The 22,782-nt window shown below is 41.3% G+C and overlaps 2 protein-coding genes across 5 annotated transcripts in view; one reads left to right on the top strand and one right to left on the bottom strand.

Moving 5' to 3' along the window:
- Positions 1–11,237, top strand: part of hars (histidyl-tRNA synthetase) — a 16,149-nt gene extending 4,912 nt beyond the window's left edge. For all 4 annotated transcript variants that reach the window (XM_020611261.1, XM_020611259.1, XM_020611262.1 and 1 more), the window contains 11 exons: positions 430–549; positions 655–750; positions 2,115–2,240; positions 2,405–2,512; positions 4,392–4,490; positions 4,719–4,812; positions 7,536–7,663; positions 9,041–9,313; positions 9,474–9,590; positions 9,952–10,098; positions 10,526–11,237. In XM_020611261.1, the coding sequence (XP_020466917.1) occupies positions 430–549; positions 655–750; positions 2,115–2,240; positions 2,405–2,512; positions 4,392–4,490; positions 4,719–4,812; positions 7,536–7,663; positions 9,041–9,313; positions 9,474–9,590; positions 9,952–10,098; positions 10,526–10,576 (1,359 nt within the window). In that variant the 3' untranslated portion in view covers positions 10,577–11,237. The remainder of the gene's footprint in view (positions 1–429; positions 550–654; positions 751–2,114; positions 2,241–2,404; positions 2,513–4,391; positions 4,491–4,718; positions 4,813–7,535; positions 7,664–9,040; positions 9,314–9,473; positions 9,591–9,951; positions 10,099–10,525) is intronic.
- Positions 11,238–12,184: 947 nt separating this feature from the next.
- On the bottom strand, positions 12,185–20,330 carry dnd1 (DND microRNA-mediated repression inhibitor 1). Its single transcript, XM_020611263.1, has 5 exons — positions 20,158–20,330; positions 16,578–16,683; positions 14,906–15,231; positions 14,056–14,188; positions 12,185–12,944 (listed from the first exon to the last, which is right to left on the bottom strand). Exons 1-5 carry the CDS (start codon positions 20,176–20,178, stop codon positions 12,406–12,408), a joined length of 1,125 nt encoding a protein of 374 aa, XP_020466919.1. The 5' UTR covers positions 20,179–20,330; the 3' UTR covers positions 12,185–12,405.
- Positions 20,331–22,782: the final 2,452 nt, after the last annotated feature.

The following is a 22,782-nucleotide window of genomic DNA, read 5'->3' as shown; positions in this document are numbered from 1 at the left end:
ATGAACTTAAATGATTTTAGCATATGGCTGCAATATAACAAAGAGTGAAAAATTTAAGGGGGTCTGAATACTTTCCGTACCCACTGTATATGTGATAAGATGTACAATGTGGTTCAAGTAATATAACACTTTGGCTCAGTCCTCTGTTGCCTCTGTTATCCTCTGAAACACTTGTAAGTGAGCAGTAACAGCTAGGCTACTACAACTCTGAATGAATGAGGAACAAGCAACTGGTGTCATCACATGTAAACATCCAGGTCAATCAGTGGCAAGATGACTGTGTAGCAGCATGTCAGAAGTTGTACGTACTAGATGGTGGAGTGGCTGCAGTGGCTATTGCATTTCCATTTGTGTAGTAGGCATTTGACAGAAAAATGCACATGCATGTGTCATAGGTGATTTTGGACAGCCAATGTCTTTGTCTGTCAGGGAACAAGGGACTACAGCCCCAAGCAGATGGCCATCAGGGAGAAGGTCTTCAACATCATCATCAACTGCTTCAAACGCCATGGAGCAGAGACTATTGACACACCTGTCTTTGAACTAAAGGTAGTTTTTTAACACAGTTCAACATGGTCACATGTAAAAGGTGGGAAATTTACAGTCCTTTCACATATAAACATGAAAGTTTATTATGTTCCTCCTGGTGTGTAGGAAACATTGACAGGGAAATATGGAGAAGATTCCAAGCTCATCTATGACCTCAAAGACCAAGGAGGAGAGCTGCTGTCCCTCAGATATGACCTCACTGTATCCTCACTGTAGAAATAGTGTGTTTGTTGATATTTGTGACTTTGGTGAAGATCAGATCACATTTCATGACCAATTTATACAGACAACCAGGAAATTGCAAACGCTGCCATTACTTTTCCTTGCGACTGTATGCGGCTTGACACACAGCATCTGCATTGTATTTGCTCAGGTTAAGCAGTGGCTGGCCCAACTGGCTTCTATTGGCAGTCACCTCTGAGGGCCGGGCCCACTCAGTTGTCCAACCACTGACACTGTTCTACCAAGACTCAGTCTTAAGAAAAATACACCATTAGTAACCCTACTAAGTCCATAACTGTATTATTATAAGGATAATCACTTTATTTGGCCAAGTATGTTATACACACAAGGAATTAGTTTTCAGGACAGAACTGAGGAAGCCATCTGCTGTGCAAACTCACAACGATGGCTCTAACCATTGGGGGCAACTTGGGGTTCAGTGTCTTGCCTAAGAACACTTCGACATGTGGACTGCAGGCACCCTGACTCAAACATCCAGCCTTCCGGTTGGGAGATGACCACTGTACCCACTGAACCACAGTCGTCCCAGTCACCTATACAAGTTCTGTGTGGGTGTAAGGGTGAAGGCAAATCTACAGGGTCATCAAGTGGGCACCCTCTCACTAACTGGTGTTTTGCCAAGGGAGCGTGTGGTTTGATTTAAGGCTTCTTCGTGCTAATGCCAACATGGCGGAATCATTGTCACATGAGACTGAGATTATACAGGGATCTAAATCATGCTGACAAAACATTTAATCCTGCAGCCCAACTTTGATGTTCACAGGGTGTTCTCCTGCCCCAATGGGGGCATATTTACTGGCATACCTAACCTCCTGTCCCTATCCTTTCTAGGTTAGCCTCTAGCTCTTTCTTAGGTGCCACTTTTCTCCTGATTAAATAGTGTCTTGAACGTTGAAGGATACTTTATAAAAAAAAACTGCTTGCATTCATTTTTCCATCTACTTAGTTTTATCTGTAGTTTTTGTGCAACAAGTCAAACACAACTGCTCAATGAGATTTTGTGTGGTGGAAGAAGTAGTTTACTAATCAGGAGTTGCAGTGTGCTCTTCTGCTGGTGCCTTCAGGTTACTGAATAAGACTTCACACACACTGTATTTAGTTTTCCTTCATCTTTCACATTATTTAGTTTCTATTCAATGATGAAATACATAGTTCTCATTTTCAAATGTTTGTATTTAGTTTTAGGTTTGTTTTTGTTGTGAAAAAATGTTTGTCAATGAATCATAGTTTTCACTGACAAAATTAGCACTGTAACATAACACCAAATTTCATTCTTTCTGAATGACAGAGTGATGTATTGTCCTTGACCAGCCTTCTTTCAGGTGCCCTTTGCTCGCTACCTGGCAATGCACAAAATAACCAACATCAAGCGCTACCACATTGCTAAGGTCTATCGCCGCGACAACCCAGCAATGACCCGTGGACGCTACAGAGAGTTTTACCAATGTGTGAGTTATCCTCATGTCTTCCCTACTGCTAGGAACCATGGATCGAGTTATTGACACATTTGTTTGAGCTTTTGGAATCAGATCTGGTTTAATACATGTACAATCTGCCTGATAAATGCCCTGCTCTGCTTCAGTTAATAATTGTGTGTGTTTGCTTGTTTCAGGATTTTGACATAGCAGGGCAGTATGACGCCATGATTCCAGACGCTGAGTGTCTGAAGATCGTTCATGAAATCCTCAGTGAGCTGGACCTCGGAGATTTTTATATTAAGGTTTGTCCCATCTAATCAGTTGAATATTTTGACGAATAGCCAATGCTCAGTAGGTACAGGGTTTCTGTGGGTCCTTAAAGTCTCATCCATTTATCTGAATTTTAGGCCTCATAATGTCTTTAAAAGGGGTGACATGTTGGCCCAGTTGTTAGTGCCCGGGCCGACCTGGGGAATTCTATGTGGAGTTTGCATGTTCTCTCTGTGCCTGTGTGGGTTCTCTCTGGGCAGTCCGGCTTCTTCCCACAGTCCAAAGACATGCAGCTTAGGTTCATTAATGACTAAATTGTCTGCGGGTGTGAGTGGTTTTCTGTCTCTAAGTGTCAGCCCTGTGATAGACTGGTGACCTGTCCAGGGTGTGTACCCCACCTCTCAGTTGGGATTGGCACATTGGTTCCATCTTTCTCTCATCAGTTTGTATTTATCATGCTGTAGTAAAACTACAAAACAAACCAACTTGGTACAAAAACAACTGCAAACTTTGCAGCTCAGTCAGGATTTATCAGAGGACACTCAGCTAGCGCATTGTGGTGTGTGAGATAAGGTAGTTCGTCTTCCATCAGTGGTGATTTTTAGTTTTTCATCCACTTAATATGGAAAGTGCAAGTTGAAGTAAAAGACATAGTGTTTATTGTTGTATGTACAGTAGTGAAATTCTCACTTTGAAGGAGACCTGAACTGAAGAAAAAAAAAACACATTCTGTTCTCAGTTGAAGACTCAAACACAATAAATTTCCAGGCTACTGCACCAAGAAAACATAAAGCCAATGTTAAACACCTGCTATCAAATATTATTGTTCCGTTTGAACATCAGGAGCATCACAAGATATTGGCGTGACCCACTCTGGACAGTCTCTGGATCTACACCAACATTAAGAAGGTGTTGCAGACTTGAGTCTGGAAAATCATTCCATGAATTACTTGCTTGTTGCATTCAAAACAAATCCTCCACTAATTTTTCTCAATATCACTGCCAGAGTTAAATAGGCACGGTTTGAATTACACCTGAAATACACCCGGGGTGTTGGGGGGGGGGGACTCTGGACCGATGAACAGTGGAGAATGGAGGGTACATGGTGGGGAGGAGTATCATGCTCATACAGTAACCATCTTAGTTAATACTGTGCGCAGGACTTGAAAGTCAGAAGGTTGACTACTTAACAAAATTTAATAAAAAAAAACATAAATCTAAAAGGGTCCCAGAAAATAACTGCTGCACTAATTAAAGCCTAAAATATTCTGAGATCCAAGATTTCTAAATACATCGATATAAAATCTGTAATTATCTGTCTGAACCGCAGTTTACTCCTTGCTGTAACTATAGGAATTTAATTTTGTTTTAAAGTTCATTTGCTACTGTGTAGAAACTTGCTCTAGGAGGGTGTTGATGAGAGAGAGGCTGCTAAGCTGAGGAAGTCTGTGGAATCACTGATCTGACCCTAAATACATACACAGTAATTACCCTAAGTTGCACAAAACAACACTTTAAAGCAGCTCATGAGCCGTTTTAAACATTCTGAACATATTCTGATCAATCAGGTTACATGTGGTACTGACAAAGTCCGTCAGAATCCAGCACACTACACTGTTGCTCACTACATGTAGTAGGGAGTCAAAATAGTGCAATAGCTTGTGGGGTAACTTAAGCTATTCAATGTTTCTTCAAGCCATGAATGTAAAAATGTATTTCAAGTTGTGGTTGAAGGTACAAAGAGTATGTAAAATTGCTGACTCTCCCAGACTGTTATTTTTACTTGCTAAATGGGTCTTGACTTGCATTCAGAGTAGTGTACAAAGGTCTTAAAAAGTCTGAAATTTAACATGATGAAACCTGCAGAAACCCCGTAGTGTCAACTCTGACCGCATGCTCTGTTTTGTACAGGTCAACGACAGACGTATCCTTGATGGGATGTTTGCTGTGTGCGGTGTTCCAGATGACAAGTTCCGCACCATCTGTTCAACTGTGGATAAACTGGACAAGGTCTAGAGAGTTACTGTTTTTCAGTTGTAGGCGCAATGCTACAAATCCTAAATCTTGCACTTAAGGCATAACACTTCTTCATTTACAGAAACGGGGTTTGCTGGATAGATGGTGCCAAGTTAGCCGCACTTTGTTATATTTAGTCTGTTCACCCTTTCTTCTTCTGGCAGATTACTTTTTTGTCATCTCTGTCTTGCTTTGACCTAATGCCTCATGCTCCTCCTCCAGGTGCCTTGGGAGGACGTGAAGAAGGAGATGGTGAACGAGAAGGGCTTGTCAGAGGAGGCTGCTGACCAAATTGGAGCGTACGTCAGTATGCAGGGTGAGACTTTCCCCAAATTCACAAAAGATATGAGCGATAAGTGGCATGTTGGTGCTAGTAAAGCATTCATCTGTTAATGCCCTCACTGTCCTGAGAGCTGGCTGTCCTATCAGCAGTACAGACTGCAGGCAGATGAGGACTGTCTACTAGTCACTGATGGAATGAGGCACATTTAGTCAAGCACTGTACTTAAATACAACTACTTGGACTTTTACTGATTTCCTCTTTTCTGTGATATGTTTTTATACTTCTCTATTTCACCAGGAAATGCTGCACTGCATTTATTTTACAGATAGTTAGTTACTAGTTACTTTGCTGATTTAAGAATTTATATACAAAAAGTGCTTTTTTTGTGGGTTATTATAGCTTCACTTAAAGAATCTGAGTATTTTAGTCATGTTGCATTCATGAATTATCGGATTCTATATAACGTTGGTAGGAGCAAAGGAATCTGTGTCTTATCAGAGAGCCATTCTTTTTATCTTTGTGCCCAAATTTCACTGTCTGTTCCAAGTCATTTCACACCCCCCAAGACAATTATCTGTCGGTGTGCAGAAGAATATGGGTCGCCGGTAGCCTGGGGGCGACTGGTTTGGTGCGTACAGCGGTCGTCTCCCAACCGGCAGGCTGGAGGTTTGAGTCACGGTACCTGCAGTCCATATGCCATTGTCCTTGGGCAAGACACTGAGCCACAAGTACCCCTGATGGTTAAAGCCATCAGTGTGAGTTGGTGCCGCAGATAGCTGCCTTGTCTCTGTACTGGAAACAAATTCCCTGTATGTAGCATACTTGGCCAAATAAAGTAATAATAATAATAATAAAGTTGTTATTATTATTATTATTAAAAGTTGACTTCACTAAGTGAGAAAGAGAGCAGTGGTGGGTGAGCAAGATGGTTTGCGAATTTAGAGAGGGAACAAAACAAAGCAGTGAATCAGAGAAATAAAACAGTTTTCCGATTGTTTCACAGTGGTTACATTATGAAGCACAAATAAACATGGCCACACCTCCACACAGCCCCGCAGTAAGGATTTAATGTGGTCTCTTTGCTCTGCACCTTATGTGTGTAGCTAAAAGCCACCCTCGGTCAAACAGGCACAGACCCAGACCTGAAACTGGATGCACTTCAGCGCTTAGATTATACCACAGACACATTTTAAGAAAAGGAGCGATGAGCTGTGCTTTTGAATGGCTCTATGAATGATCCGGCTCCATTCAAAGAGCTGCTGTTCCCATTTCCTCACAGGCTAACTAATATCATAAATTTTAAGAAGTTTTGTAAATGAAACTGAGATTACAGAAAGAAGACTACATTGTTTTTAAATTTGTATACTAAATTAAGACTTGATCAAAACGGATATAGTTAATAAAATATCTTCAGTGCATACAATGTTTGTTTTTCAGCCCCTTGTGCTCTTGCACATTGTACTGTATTGTAAATCAATAAAATCGCCATCTTGCCCATTGATTTGCATATAGTAACCTGTAGTGACAAAGTTAAAACATGTAGACATTTTGCTAATGTATTAAAAATCAAACCACACATCTCTTTTTAACAACCATATTCGAATCCTTTGCTGTGGCCAGGGGCATCCAGTTCGCTTTAATTTGAGCCGTTTCTATTTTTGGTCCTCCCTGTTTGCACAGATGAAGGCGTCAGAATATCAGAATCACTTCTGAATGTAATGCTACCATGTACAGCACCACCACCAACTATGACCTCAAAGTTCAAATATATAATTCAGTTAATGCTTTGACAATCAACAAAAACAGAATACCTATCATAAAAGTAGACTTTGTAGCAGAAGAGTTGTACTGGATCACCTTAGGAATATCTAATAAAGTGGACATGTAGTGTATTTTACTTGGAAAAGAAGAGAGCGCATGTGCCTCCACCAAAGCACAACATTCGCTCACTCAAATGGGTCCATGTGAAAAATGAGATCCAGAACAACACAAAATGTGTCCTAAAGTTCTTGAACTGGATCAGATCCAGATCATCTTTTAGGGTATGATAGACCGTTATACTGTCCTACCTGAACATTTCAGGGCACTATCTTCATTTTAGGCCAAGTTATGGCAGAAAATGTGTTTAAATGAGGTTTTCATTGTTGACTTCAAATGGCCGTCAGATCCAGATGAAATTTGGTCTGGTGATAGTCATTGCCACATATGTTTGTCAAATTTCAAATGAAAAATAATTTTGATAAATTTTCATCAAAATGTTTTATTTTTGGTCCTCCCTGTTGAAGATTGTTTGGTTTCTCGTTTTATATTTAGTTTCATCCTGCTCAGATTGGCTGGGAAAAGCAAGCAATTTGGAAAAGGCATTGTGGGCTTTCAAGAGTGGTGACAGTGATCGGTATCAGTATTTTTTTTTAAAATCTATTTATCAATATTTTCTCCTTTTAAAGATCAAGTCAATTTATAGACGAAATAGTAAGCAATTAAGCCGAGCTGTGGAGTTGCTTACAGCTCAGTGTTTGGATCATACTGCACACAAGCTCCACATTCATAAATCTATGCACCAACTGCTCAGCAGCAAACAGCAGACAGACTGTTAGAGACTAGCTGGTGTACATAGTGGAGCTGCTAAAGAGTGGAAACTCGAAAGAGAGTGAATATTGGACTTGAATTCATCAGGTGGATGCAGACCACTCCAAACAAATGCTTATGTTGCTGTATGTGCTGGACTATAAACCATCAACTGTTTGTGTTTTTAGGTGGCACGGACTTAGCAGAGCGCCTCCTTCAGGACCACAAACTTTCTCAGAGTAAGCAGGCCTGTGCTGGCCTGTCAGACATCAAGCTGCTCTTCAGCTACCTGCAGCTGTTCCAGGTCACAGACAAGGTGAGACCTGCCATTTTTCACACTCCATCTGTGTCGTTACATCTTCAACTAGAGATGCACTGATCAAGATTTAGAGGCACGATAGTCCACATCATGCACACAGTGGCACAGACCAAAAGCATAGCATGTGCAGCGCGTAGCATCTTGCGTGCACATCAAGCGACATTCACACTAATGTCTGTACTGGGCGTGTGTTCATTCATGCTTTGGAAGCACTTGGTATACAAACAGCGCACAGAGGTGCCTACAGAAACACCTTGGAGAAGGGGAAACGGTCCAAATCTCTGACAGATGGTACACAATGAGAGAAATGCTGGCTACACATGAAATGCATGTACTGTGCACCGATCAGGCATAACATTGTGAAGTGAATAACACTGACTATCTGTTACAATAACACCTGTCAGTGTGTGGGGTATATTAGGCAGCAAGTGAACATTCAGTCCTCAAAGTTAGAAGCAGGAAAAATGGGCAAGTGTAAGGATCTGAGTGACTTTGACAAGGGTCACACTGTGATGGTGAGATGACTGGGTCAGAGCATCTCCCACACTGCAGGTCTTGGTGGGTGTTGTTGGTCTGCAGTGGTTAGTACCTACCAACAGTGTCTAAGGAAGGACACATGGTGAACTGGAGACAGGGTCATGCACGCCCACAGCTCACTGATGAGGATGTTGCCCTACTGTAGATTAAACTTTTAACTTCCATTTGTACTTTTCAAAAGACTAAAATTTGTTAGAATCTTTGTTAAAATGGTTGAAAATGAGAAATGCTGTACATTGGTCTCTATGAAGAGAAAGAGTCAGAGGCTGTAGTGATGATATCACACCTAGAGTGGTGTGGCTGTTTAAACAATTCTCTCTAATTCATCCTCACAACCAGAGTTTTCACTCCTTTTACATAAGTTTTTCATTAAATTGTAGACACATCTGTGCTCTTCCTGACAGTAGAACTGTGGCAGTAAATGGATTCACAGAAGACACACAGCAAATATGAAGTACACACGTCAAAAAGACAAAAAGAACTGTGTGCTCAGTAGTAACAGACGTTCCTCTGTTTGCATTACCTGTTGCACCTGTTTATATTTGGAGAAGTACAAATATTACACTTAATTTTTATTTGGTGTTTTGTAAGGAAAAAGAAGCAAATGTAAAACTGTTTATTAAAATTGAATTTTTCATGAAAGAAAAGTTACAAAAAATGTCTGTGTATGCTCTCAATTCCAGTTCTTAGAAAGTATGAATTGCCAGGCCAGACTTAAAAAATAAAAAAAAACAAAGAAAGTTATCCCTACCTTCTACTTTCTCTGTCTCTTTTCTCTTCTCTTCATCATGGTACTGGTAACTGACTTTCTGTACTCCATTTTCTATACTCCAACAGGTGGTGTTTGACCTCAGTCTGGCCCGGGGTCTAGACTATTACACAGGAGTCATTTATGAGGCAGTACTGACTCAGGCAGGCGTGGCCCCAGTCACCAGTGAAGCCCAAAATGGGCCAATGGCCGAGGAGAGTGTCAGTGTGGGCAGCGTGGCAGGAGGGGGCCGCTACGACGGCCTGGTGGGTATGTTTGACCCCAAGGGCAGGAAAGTGCCGTGTGTGGGTGTCAGCATTGGAATCGAGAGGATCTTTTCCATCATGGAACAGAAGGCTGTGGTAATATAAAGTGATTAAATTGTGTCAAATACAAAACAGATGCTTTTATTTATCTTTTTTCTTTTTTAAGCATGACCTGTTTGGATTGTGTTCCTCAAGTGGAACTGTTACATTGGTGAATTTGTTGATGTTCAGACTGTAACAGTGTGGTGTTCTTCAGGCCTCAGCACAGAAAGTTCGTACCACAGAGGTTCAGGTCATGGTGGCATCTGCTCAGAAAAACCTGTTGGAGGAAAGGCTCAAACTTGTCACCGAGTTGTGGAATGCTGGTATTAAGGTGTGTGCGCATGTTTTGTACCGACTTATTGTTGCCCCTCAGTTTTTCTGCTTGTTCCATCTCTTGTGGTTGCTATTGCCGCATATGTTAGTCTCATCAGAAGTGGTGGTCCTGGCTGCTTCATACAGCCTACTTGAAGTTTCTCAAGCTTTTCAACATGTCTGCATTTATGAGGCGGTCCTAAGTCCTGACAACTCCACTTCCACCACAGATTAAAGGCATGGGTTTCAAACACTCCTGCATACACTGGATCTGTAATGCTTACCTAATGCAGATTGGGCCTTATATTAAAAACCATGTTGCTTGTAAAATCTTGAAACAAAAAAATATTTGTGTTGCATGCACATGCGTATGTATACAGGCAGAGGTGATGCACAAGAAGAACCCCAAACTGCTTAGTCAGCTGCAGCACTGTGAGGAGTCGGGGATCCCCCTGGTGGCCATACTGGGAGAACAAGAGCTGAAAGATGGAGTGGTCAAACTCCGCGTAGTGGCCACAAGAGAGGAGGTATGACTGATACAGGCAGTGCAACTGTGCTGTCACATACATTGGACTGTCACAACACAGTAGCAGCCTCCATTCATCTGTATCTCATGCTCAGTAAGATAATTCACTTGGGTAAAATCAGCTGTTTAATTGCTTGATTTCCTGTGTATCAATTTCTCATACTCTAATTTACATTGTCCACTTTCCATCTTAATTTTTTGCAGAAAATATGGTATACCATGATACACATTAATATTGCCATTTAAACTGATTGAAAATGTATTCAAACCCCCCCACTCCTAGCTGTACTTTGGATTTCCAAAGGGGTGTGTGTGTATATATATAAACGCACACACACACACACACACACACACAAGGGGTTAGACTGATTTACTTGTTTGAGCTTACTTGCAGGATTAGCCTGTTTTTCCTTGTTTTCTCTCCTCAGGTTGATATTTCCAGAGCTGATCTTATAGGTGAGATCAGGAGGAGGACCTGAGGCCTAGTCATTCCTTTCTCTCCAACTACAACCTCACCTCATCCCCAGATTGGTTCAGACAGCCATGCTGCAGATTCTTGTACAGTTTGCCTAGTTACACAGCAGCCGCATAGGCTGCTATTAAAGCACGTGGTGTTTGTGTTGCATACTGTAAAGAGCAAGAAACCAAAAACAAGGAAACTAATTGGATATGTTTTTAAGATGTGAGTTATTAAAGGCAGCATTGTCACTGGAAAACACCATTCAGAAAATAAGATGCAGTTAACATGAAGTGTGTTCTTTGAAGGACACACTTCATGTTGACACTTTCATTGTCAACACTATACACTAGTCTGCTCTGAGGACCAGATCACCGATGCCAAACTACTCTCATCCGAGAAAAGTTTCCTTGTTTCCATTAAGCTGCTGCAGATCAGTTAGGTCAAATTCAATTATAAGAAAATCACATTTTTAGAGCAGTGATTCTACAGCAGTCTTTCATCTGCTCAGGACCAAGGATGAGAGACTCTGTTAGACATTTACTTCCTACATGAGCCCAGTCAGATGATTTGTGCAGTTCAACTTCTGACATGTAAGGCTCATTCCTATATCAAACCTGCTTGGTCTGCTTGTTGTCTGAAATAAACACATTGAAGCCATCATTGTGCTCAATATTCACACATGGTTGCTGTTTTCACTGTGATCAAGTTGTTTGCATGTTCAGTTTTGAACAAAGCACCTGTTGCAGTGACAAGGGTGTCCGGTGTCCATCTGAACATTTACGGTTGGCCAAATTCTTTTGAAAAGTAAATTTTTTTTTCTTGCCTTTACCAGTATGAAGTCATTCTAAAATTTTCTTTATTTTGGCATCTGTTTGCAAACATAAATTTGTCAATGCATAGTCAAATGGATTTTATCTTTTATTTCCTTCAAATCAGTTCCTTAGAACTAAATTGACAATAGCTTACCTGTAACTGGCCCCAGCCAGGTTATCTCAGAGGTGATTAAAATAAAAAATAATCACCTCCTCCACTAGCCAACAGTGGCCATACTGCTACAACACCAGGTACCAGATAGAGAAGGCTGTCCTACCTGCAGGTCCTATCTCTGCTTTGTACAGCAGCATTGGAAGACCGTTGGTAGTTCCAAATGTTAAGAGATTCCCAAACACTGCAAGAATTATCTCAGGGGTCTCCAGGTGACTAACAGGATGTGAAAGAAGAAAAGAGGCTTTTGTTTTCTGGTTTTAAGATTTTCGTGGCCATAGGCCTGTTAAACATGGACAGCCTGGTCCACGCAGTCCTAGTACAGAGGCTCTTGTGGATAGATGCTTTTTAATCATAGCCCAGTTTCTGACAAGCAGTCTGGTTTTACTCTGATATGGTCTGTTTATTGCAATGCATATAAACATTTACCCCCTCTACAAGTGAGATGGGAAACTCTGAAGCTGCTTTCAAAGATGTTAATTTAGATGCTCTGCATAATTCTTGAGTTTACATTCCTGCAGCCATGTTAATCAAACGCAACAGGGGCCCCAAAGATGATGAGAACAATAGTAAGTGCTTTTTCTTCAGTAGCAACAGAAAACCTGCTCGCTCTTCTTATTTTAAACACACCAGAGCAACATTTTCTTTTCAAACAATTTAATTAAAACAAGGAACCACTCCAACAACAACACACAAAGCGCATGCATAAAAAAGTGCAAATTTCAAACAAGACAGTCTACTACTACAATACAAGCAAATAAACTACATATAAGAACCTTTTTTTTCTTTTACATTCATTTACTTTACATAGAAGATGTTGACAAAACGCTGCTGGCAGAAGCTGCCTTTTATCTGAAGAGGTCCTCAGCGGGTGAGCTGGTCATGGAAAAGCATCCGCAGGACCTGCTGGGCTGCAGCCTGCTGAGCTTCCTCCAACATGGTGATGGAAGTGGGTCCAGGCAAGACCGTGACAAACCCCTTTAAGGGCATGGTTATCCCAGGGATACACACCATGTATGTGAAGTACACAAATCCATCTGGCCCAGCGTGGCTGTAGGACACCTCATACAGTGGCTGACCGAGCCCAGTTGCCTCACACAGCTTAAGCAAGCGCATCACCGGGTATGTTGCAGACACCTGGGAGGAGGTGGAGGAGCAGAGAGAGTCAGGGTGGCGTGTGGCTCTGGGTTCACCTACTGCTCTGGAAAAACCTGGGGGGATGGATGGAGGGTGGGCCAGGCGAGGAGGTAGGAACGAGGAATGCAGGATGTGCCGTGGTGGCTTCGAGGGTGACGGTATGAGGCACTTTGATGGTTTTGGTGGAACCAGAGGCTCATCCAGGCTTGACTTCTCTGATGACTGCCACTTTACAGAGATGTTCATTGCATGTTTCTTCCTGAAAGCTGGAGACAAAAAAGGAAGTACAGCAGTAAACCACAGCTAAGAATGGCTGAAATTATTTTGTTGAATGTTAGTTTTAGAAAGTTACAGAAATTTTCATCCTCTACAAAACATGTAAGCGGAATGGAGCGCAAGTGGGCGGATTTTGGACAAAACGCAGAGCGGCTTTTTTAAAAAGGAGGGAGCATCACCCTATGTCCTGCTACAATTTCACTTACACCCGACCCAGAATGCACCCGTCTTGCACAGTCATCCAACACTTTCCAGTCAAAAATCAGACGTTGTGAGCTCAATAATGGAGTTCCTAAAGAACTTTAAAAAGGAAACTGAATGGTCATACAGGTATGCTGTGGAGGGGAGGGAAGCTAGCCCTACCCCAAGCACAGGAAGACAAGCTAAAAAGATGGATAAATTTTGACCATTCCTGTGAAAACCTGGCAAGAGTAACATTTTTCCAACATTTCCCTACCGGCAGGTCTGCCCTCCCTGACCGATTAACCTAGGGGAAACACTGCTAATTGAAGGGTTTGGTGCTGTAAAGCAAAACGCAGCTATCACATGAGGTTCCAATGACCAGGATCCAAATGTACATAGTGCAGTAACAGATGAGCCAGGCACACAGTGGCAATAGCAACGATGCCACTCACCTTATTAGAAGTCAGTCTACCACCAACACGATTTTGAAGTTATTTTAATGTAAAAAAAAAAAAAGTTGTGCATTGCTGCTTTAACACAGAGACAGTCTAAGTGTTTTTACTTCATAAATCAGTTAAATATGGAATGTGCCCAAGTTCAGTTACAACTCTATGTGCAGGATTTGCAACGCTGCATAGTGGCTCTAACAGATACTGTACCATCAGAATGTGCACTGACTTTTTCCCTTTAAATAAGCAGCTAAAAACTTACTGTATATTTACAATAACCCTTCACCTGAGGATCCTCACACAGTAAATGGACAAAAGCCAACCTTCAATTTAAGATTTGCAGATTTCTAACAAATCCAGATTATTCAATCTATGACCGTTCTCGTGCACATAATCAAAGATCACTGCTGTAATAAATAAAAAATTAATAGACTGATGCCATGGATCAGTCCATCAGAATCACACCTACCTTCTACAAGAATCTTCTTGGCCATAGAAGCAGCATAGTGGGATGAGAAGGCTACTACAGCTGACACCCCCTCTATACCAGGTCCAGCCTTCAGAGACACTCTCTCCACCCCTTCTGCAATTAGACACAGCACCTAGAAGCAAAGATCAGTTACAAAGAATAACTTTTCCACAACATTTATCCATAGAATGGGAACATATTGTCTCAATGGCCTGACTGAAAAACAAGACAACTAAAATTTTACATGTTTCAGTTTTAAAGTAAAAACAGGAAAAACACCTGTTACTCTGACATAGGAGTGTTGTCACTATTCCAAAGTGGTTAGCCTCAGTGCCAACCTTGGAATTAAGTGCAGTATATCAAATATACTTCAAATATCGTGGCTTGTTCTACACGGGATGTAGTACATACTTATATCATGAACTCTGAGTATAAATAGTCATAATTCTTTTTTAAGATGACGGCATAACACTCCCACTGGATTTTCGCTTCTTTCACTCTCTCCTATGATCCATTCCCTCTCACAGACACAAAAAGAAAAAAGCTCACCCTGTTTCCTTCCTTTTTAATCATATGAAATGTATATATTGATAATTATCTATATCGATCAATATTGGCCATATTGCTCAGCCCTAATGCAAGCGTTTGACAAGAGCGGCCTACCCAGAATATTTTAAGCTTTTAAATCTGACCAAGTCTGACCATAGTCTATTGTGAAACCTTCATGAAGAGGGGGATAACTGCAGTACTGTTGTGTTAAGAGTGCATTGGTTGTTATTGGTTGAACCTAATAAACTGGCCACTGAGTGTAATATTTCTATCATGCTATCAGAAAGACAGGACACTGTACCTGCAATAGTTGGTCTGGCCTGGTGGCAGCTGGCAAGTCTCCAATACAGAGGTGTCTCTTCTCTGTACTGCGGCGAACACTGAGGCGGAGGCCAGGCTCCAGCATGTGGCCATTCAGCAGGCGGATTGCATTGTTAGCTACAGTTGCTGAGCCGTATTTGGCATAGGCAAAACCACGGTTCTGTCCACTGAAGTTCATCATGAGCCTGAACTCCCAGAGTGGACCCACTGAACTGAACAGCGGGATCAGCAGGTCCTCGTAGGTGTCCCGTGGGATCTGACTGATGTATATCTCACAGCGGACTCCTGGGATAGGGCCGTCCCATACTGAGAGCAGAATGAATAGGAGACAGGGGTGGCCGATGTTGCCTTATTAGTTTATCACATGGTCTCATTAGATCAAGTGAGAATTTAAAGCATTTTAACTGCTACTTTATCAGTTAAGATTTCCATCAAAGAAAAAAGTTAGAGTACACACAAACAGTTACCTTTCTTTCTTGATTGAACACACCCATTAAAATTGAACCTTGGATTTAATAACTGGTCAAGAATGAGTGAGCAGGTCCGTCTCTCCAGACATTCACTACGACCCTATACAGACATCTTGTATAGCTATCTAGGTAGAAAGCTGAAATACATGGCGTCTACCACACAGGCTGTTCTGCAGGTTTGATTTCTGCTGGCTAGCTAGCAGGCTAGTTGGCTACACAACGCATTTCTTGTAGATTTCTTCTACTGCACCCTCCAGTGGCATAGATTATTTTTCCTCAGCAGCAGCACCTATCATTTAGGAGAAGACTGCAGCGAGGCAAGGGCGCTGCAATCGTGAGCATAAACAGTTCTGGCTCTGTGTTGATGTTGCAGCTGGTGGGCGCCGTGGCTATTGCCTCCAGCATGACAACCATAACTGCTGTGCTGTGGACTGATCCTTCACATTCTGTGCTCAGCTGTGTGCCAAGAGAATCACAACCCCTCCCTCCTCTAGACAGAAACAGACAGTGAAAAATACTGCTGAAAAGCTAAGCACGACAGTCCGCGTCAACCTCTGAGTTTATGCCGGGTGATGTTAAGGAAAGCACTGGGTGCAGCAACAATGGAAACACAGCTTTCCGGGCTCAGTGATCAGTGACATTCACAGCTTTTTAAATGGTAAATGGACTGCACTTATATAGGCACATGCAGTGTACAGTTTGCAAAGTCTGAATCTAAAACACAAGAACTAAAATGATTTGGTGAACATGACACTGCAACAAAAAGTAACTATTTCCTGTTAATTAGGTGAGAATTGATGCATCTTGTTTTCCCTAACAGCACTGGTGTGTTTACAGGCTACATCTTGATAAACTGCACTGTACATTTAAAGAAGAAAACACACACACACACATATACACACACAACAGGTGTTTTGTGTCACTTTTGTGCTTTCTCTGATTTACAGAACATCACTGGGCACAACACTGTCTGTAGGTGTTCACTGTGTTCCTTGAACAAAAGCAGTATATTTTCGGAACATGTTTTGGCCATTTTTCACCATTTTCTGCAATTGACTGACAACGCAGTCCTTTTTCTGAATACTTGTATCTCTTGAGTTTCTCTAAGGAGCTATTCTCACTGTAATACTGCATAAAAAGTGGCACACTGCAGCTGAGCAGCAGCAGCAGTCTCTCTCTCACCCTCAGGTGGTCCTCCATATTTCCTTTGGCCATTAACCTGAGTCAGTTTTGTATTGGTTTTGTCCAGCCATGTCTCCAGGGCATGCACTCGATCAAGGTTCAGCACCTGACAGGGAAACGAAGTGGGACAATTCCTCAGTTACAACACCTTTGCAACTAACAGGACAGATAATGAGAATAAAATCAGGTTTTCACTCCTGTACCATTTATTCCAAATCACATATACTTATAACTAACAACAGGTAGGTTATACACACACACACACACACACACATACATACATACATACATACATACATACATACATATATGCATTTTAATGCTTTTTTTCCCAGGTCTTCAGGGCTGCAGAGTGATTCAATTTTCTGAACTTATTACACTGTTCTAGTTGAGTGAATTCAGCAAATAAAGCTGCTAGATATTTGGTGACCACACACATTTACACTTATGCACCATAAACAGAAATGTCTGTATATTGTACAGATCATTGCATTGCATCACTTTGAAGAAAACATCAGGCGACTTGAACCAACTGACATCACTACAAGTAATAAGGACAAGATCCAACAGCAGCAAAAGCATGATGTTGTTCGTTATCTGAAGTGCAATAGTACTGATAGCAAATCAATCACAGACTCCATCCATAGTGAAACTCATAAAAAAGGTTTTCAGGGTCTGTGTAAACTCCCACAGTTGCAGTACACCACTAATTTAGCTTTGCACACCTGTAATACCAACTTCTCAATGAACAGCCTCTAAAAAGGATCAAAATCAATGCACCAAAGCAGAGCAGTTGCCTCCCAACCAGAAGGTTGAAGGTTCGAATCTCGGTGCCTGCAGTCCACATGTCGAAGTGTCCTTGGGCAAGACACTGAACCCGCCGCTGCCCCCAATGGTTAGAGCCATCGGTTGAGTTGGCGCCGCAGATGGCTGCCTCGGTTCTGTACCGGAAACAAATTCCTTGTGTGTAGCATACTTGGCCAATAATCCTTATCCAAGCCTTGCAAACTCTTGCTTGCAAGACTTCTTTTTAACAGTGTGAAGTCTTAAGTGATAGTTTAAGGATTTCCTTCAATGTTCATGATTTCCAGGCAGTTGTGTCTTCATGTGAGCTTGCCTGACATCCACCGGTGCAGCGGTGAATGATCAGCTCATCAACACCGGATTCCACCGGAGCACAGGACCTGTTTGCTGGAAGCCAGTGTGTCTGCTGCATGGGATGTGTTGCTGGTTAACGAGCAGGTTAGGGATCCATGGTGTTTTTGTCTGTGCTATGCTACCTGTTGGAATTAATTTCACTTCATTGGACTGTATGTGTTTGTAGACGCAGTGACCACCGGTTGGATTTACCGACCTTGGAGCTACTTGAAAGGGAGTGATGTTTCCACTATTCGGTGGGACTTCATGGTAAGTTTAAAAAACACATGTTGCATGTCTGTTAATGCCTTGTTTCTGTAACGTTAGAGAGAATTGTTATAAGGCTGGATGCGTTACTATGTCTGCATTACACCAGTTAAAATATGGGCTTTCTCAATTACCTGTTGCACCTCTCATCAGTACATATACTGTTGTTTACTTATCTATGTAAGAGAAATTCATATTAATTAATGCTGTTATGGTTCGTTGTGCTGTCAGAGATGTCCTGACAAGCGCACTACAGCACATGAATGACCACTGAGACAACTCTGTGATCCATTCTATTCATCTGTATATGGAAATAAAGTGGACAAAGTATTAACAAGATCAGAGAATGAAATCAATCAGTGGATATATTGCGTGTAATAGTGTGTGTTGCAGTTTATTGCAAGTGCAGTAGGGCTGCAACTAGGGCTGGGTGATATGGCAAAAAATAAAAATCTAGGTTTTTTTTATAAAATGTGACCAATTCACAATATAGATTTTTTTTTATGTGTAACTAGCCAACTAGCCAACTTAAACACAAGTACAACAACACGACTGAAGTAACATTCTCTTTTTAAGTAACTTGAAAAACCATCAGTTTAGGAAACATTGTATTTTAGTGTGCATGCCATACATAAATTGGTCAACAAGGTGTAAATAAATGTAAAACAAATTCTCTAATGAAATGTCTTTGCAGCTGAATTAAATATGAAAGTAAATATTGAATTCTTCTGAATACAGAGTAAAAAAATACCATTTTTAATCAATGACCAATGATTTTAACCAATTAGTCAACTCTAAAATTAAGCACATTTACACCAGAAGCATTATTAACAGTAAATGTTTTTTAAGAAGCCAGCACATCTTTAAGCCCTTGACCAATTACTTCCCCAGTATGATTGTATCTGAAGACAAACACTTCGCAGTTTCCATTCTGCATCAACATAATGGGCTGTGAGGCTCATGTAAGGCTGAAGAGTACGACTACTCCACAGGTCAGTCGTCGATCAACAGTGCGTAGCATTTTTAGGAACCCTGGCTTTTCGATGGTGTATATGGGAACCATGTCCTTGGCGATATGAAACGCCACAGCTTCTGTAATTTCTTGCCATCGGGGCACCTTTTTGTCATATGGAGTGGCATTGGAAAATGATGCCGCTAATGACATCTGGCGTTTTGCTATTTTAGGTTGTCCCGTTGCACTTGGCTTGTTTTCTTTTCTTAACTTTGAGCATTCTTCCCATTCTACTTGGTGTCTTTGTCTAAAATGTTGGAATAAATTAGTGGTGCTGCCACTGCCGGTTGCAACGGACTTTCGGCATATTTTGCATTTGACAAAAGTTTGTTCGACGTCTGACCTCAAAGCCGAACCATTTCCAACCTTTTTTTGGCACAAGGTCATCTTGATGTGAAGCGCCACCCGTCTCCATGAGGTTTTTTCTATCGCCTATTACCTTCCTTCATAGAGTGCTAAGCGGTTAATTAGGCGCGCCATCATGGGGTCGGACAATATTGCCTTTTAATTGTTCTGCCATTGGTGCAATGACAATGTATCTATTTTTTTATTATAATTAAAAATCGTGATACCTCGATTTAAGAAAAAAAATCTCCTTAAAACGTAAATTCGAATTAATCGAAAGAATCGCGCAGCCCTAGCTGCAACTACACCTTATTTTCATTATTCATTAGACTGATATGAACAAAAAACTGAAAAACTTCCTTTACACAATCCTAGAGGGCAAGGTGACAAACCTTCATATATATGTTCAAAAACATTTAGTTTTAGTTTGTTCAATAAATGTTTATCCTGTTCGGCCCCCGACCTAAAGTGTGCTTTGAGTTTTGGCTTCTTGTTCAATCCTAGTAAAACGAACAATGCTTGCAGAGACGGTCGCAGGTACATAATTATTAATAAGCTGCAGGTGGGGCTCGGCAAAGCTATGTTTAACAGGAATACACAACAAAAGCTGTCCCTGTAAAGCGCAGGCCATCGCGAGGCCTGTTATTCCAGACATGGTAACGTGTGCGTGTTTTTCTAAGCAGCGACACAAAGTAGCCAAAGCTGCTGGGATTTAAATGGCACAAGTTACATTGCATATAAACAGGCAAACTGTCAGCTGTTTACCTATAAACAACCAAGTTCAAAGGGGGAGTACACAAACAAATACAGAAAAGTTACCTGGCTCTGCTTGCTCTCCATTATGCTCACGACAGTGTTTGCTCGGATTGGGACGCCACCCTGTCTCACCACTGGCCACAGCGTTACCTGACTATTGGCCAGCTAATTCCCGTGTAATCCGCTGTGCCAACCCACAACGCTCCCAAATGTCCCTAATTTGAATGTCTACAAACCAGACTAGAAAACAGCCCTTAAATGATGTTGTGAATAGCATTATACCGCAGAGTAACAGACTGGTGTCTCGTATTCATCCTGTCTAAATATTTATGTAGTTTTATTTATAGTCTGTATTTAATATTGGTAATATGAGTGAAGTGACCCATCTTAATACATTTCAGGAGGAAATTAAACTAAGCCTCTATGAAGTACTGTGAAGCCCCAGAAGACAGTAACAACACACAGGCCTATACATAAATACAGTGCCAGGTGATTCTTTGTTTTGTTTGTCTTGTGTTTAATTGTGGTTCACAAACACCGAAAATCCCGGTCATGCATAAAATAGACATATCTTTGTATCTACATATCAACACTAACTTACAGGTTAAGTATGATGTGTTTTAATTATTTGCCAGACTATCTGTTACATTAGCTGTAGCAAAACAGGAGAACACTTCCTGTAAGCAGGTCAGAGGAAACTGGATTTAGACTTAAGCTGAAAAAGAAAATGTAGAATTTTATTCACTTCCTGTTTACTGTGCCTGTTCTGTGTTTTGCTTGCTACCAGATTGTTTACGCATTAAGCTCACTAATTTCTAGTTTTATTTGTACATCAGCTAATTTTTTGAGTCATGACATATGACTGCATTACTTAAGCACCAGTGTTACAGAACTTCTTGTTAATTTCCAAATTTAACTTGCTACTTTAGGTTAGCTAGCTTAGAAGCTAGCTGATCTACAGTATGTGTAGCAGCAGGAGGTAAAATATATCCACAAAACCAGGCACAGTCAAAAAATTTGGCTTTTACAATGGCACCGGTGGATGTGAGGCAGTCTCACATGAACGCACAACGACATGGAGCATAAAGAACCACAACAGCATTAATTAACTGCCATAATGCAGACATAGTAACTTCTACAGCCTTACAACAATTCTCTGTAATGCTACAGAAACAAGGCATTAACAGACATGCAACATGTGTTTTTTAAAACTTACTGTTACGTCCCACCGAGTATTGGAAACATCATTCCCTTTCAAGTAGCTCCAAGGTGGGTAAATCCAACTGGTGGTGTGTCTTCTCACACACGACCACATACAGTCCCAAAGTAGTGAAATTATTTCCAACAGATATCATAGCACCTACAATAACATCATGGATCGTTAACCAGCAACACATCACATGCAGCAGACACATGGTCCTCAAGCAGTCAAAACAAACGCGTGCTGTGCTACGAGGGAATCCAGCATTGATGAGCTGATCAGTCACCGCTGCCGGGGGCTTCACAGACTGGCTGCATGTAGGTTAGACCCAGTCAGGTAAAACAGCAAGTCCCTGTACATGAACATTCCGAGACATGCAGTAACCTCAGGCCCTATATTTTTCTCTGGCCAAAATGCAGGCAGCAGGACTTCAATATATACATATACATAACACCACATGCAGTCAAGAAATTCCACTTTTGGAATGGCAGCAGTGAATGTCAGGCAAGCTCACATGAACGCACAACTGCCTGGAGATTATGACCATTCAAGAAAATTCTTAAACTATCACTTAAACCTTTACATTGTTGGGGGAAAAAAAGTTTCACAAGCAAGAGTTTTTGAGACTTGTACAAACCGAGTTGCTTCTGCATAGAAGTACTAGAACATATTTACACCTCATTTTTTGAGTTTTAGGTCATGTTTAAGATGATAATTGACAATTATCAAATATATATACTACTCAGGGACGCCAAACCGTGACGTCTCCGGTGCCAGCTTTGCAGCTGACCATAGCAGTAGTCAAAGCATGAAGAAAATCAATGTGTGATTGTCTGTTGATTGTGTGGTGTGTATCTAAGACATTCTGACATGACATCTAGTGACATGTTATGACATTAAGCATAAGAAAATATTATGATTACGATTATGATTAAACGCGTCATAATAATAATAATAAACATTCTGTCTCCTAACAGTAATCCACTTTTTATCTCGTTATCCTTGAACATAAACAACCTTGAGTACCCCATGGGAATGACTATACATTTAAAAGCCTGAGCTAGACATCCTGTCTACACTAAACATTTCTAATAAATGAAGCGTCTAACCAATGTCTATCTGACTAAAAATACCTAACAGTAGCAACAATTTGATGGCCCTGAACACAGCTGATTTGTTTCACTGTAGGTTAATGTGGCTACAGGGTGTGATGGGTGACTCGTTTAACCTATAGGCTATATACAGTTATGGCCAAAAATATTGGCACCCCTGCTATTCTCTCAGATAGTCAGATCAGAATCAGAATCAGAATCAGAATCAGAATGCTGAGCTGAAGTCCACAAAGAGGGCCCATGCATAGGTCCCTGGGGAGTCGAGGTGTTGCAGGATGTAATGTAGTGCCATGTTCACTGCATCGTCCACTGATCTGTTTGCCTGGTAGATGAACTGCATGTGGTCCAGCAGGGGGTCAACAATGTCCTTCAGGT

The sequence above is a fragment of the Monopterus albus genome, unplaced genomic scaffold (genome assembly GCF_001952655.1).
Source record: "Monopterus albus unplaced genomic scaffold, M_albus_1.0 scaffold111.1, whole genome shotgun sequence".
Taxonomy (NCBI): Eukaryota; Metazoa; Chordata; class Actinopteri; order Synbranchiformes; family Synbranchidae; genus Monopterus; species Monopterus albus.
The sequence above is the reverse complement of the archived record's forward strand: the minus strand, read 5'-3'. Positions and strand labels throughout refer to the sequence as shown.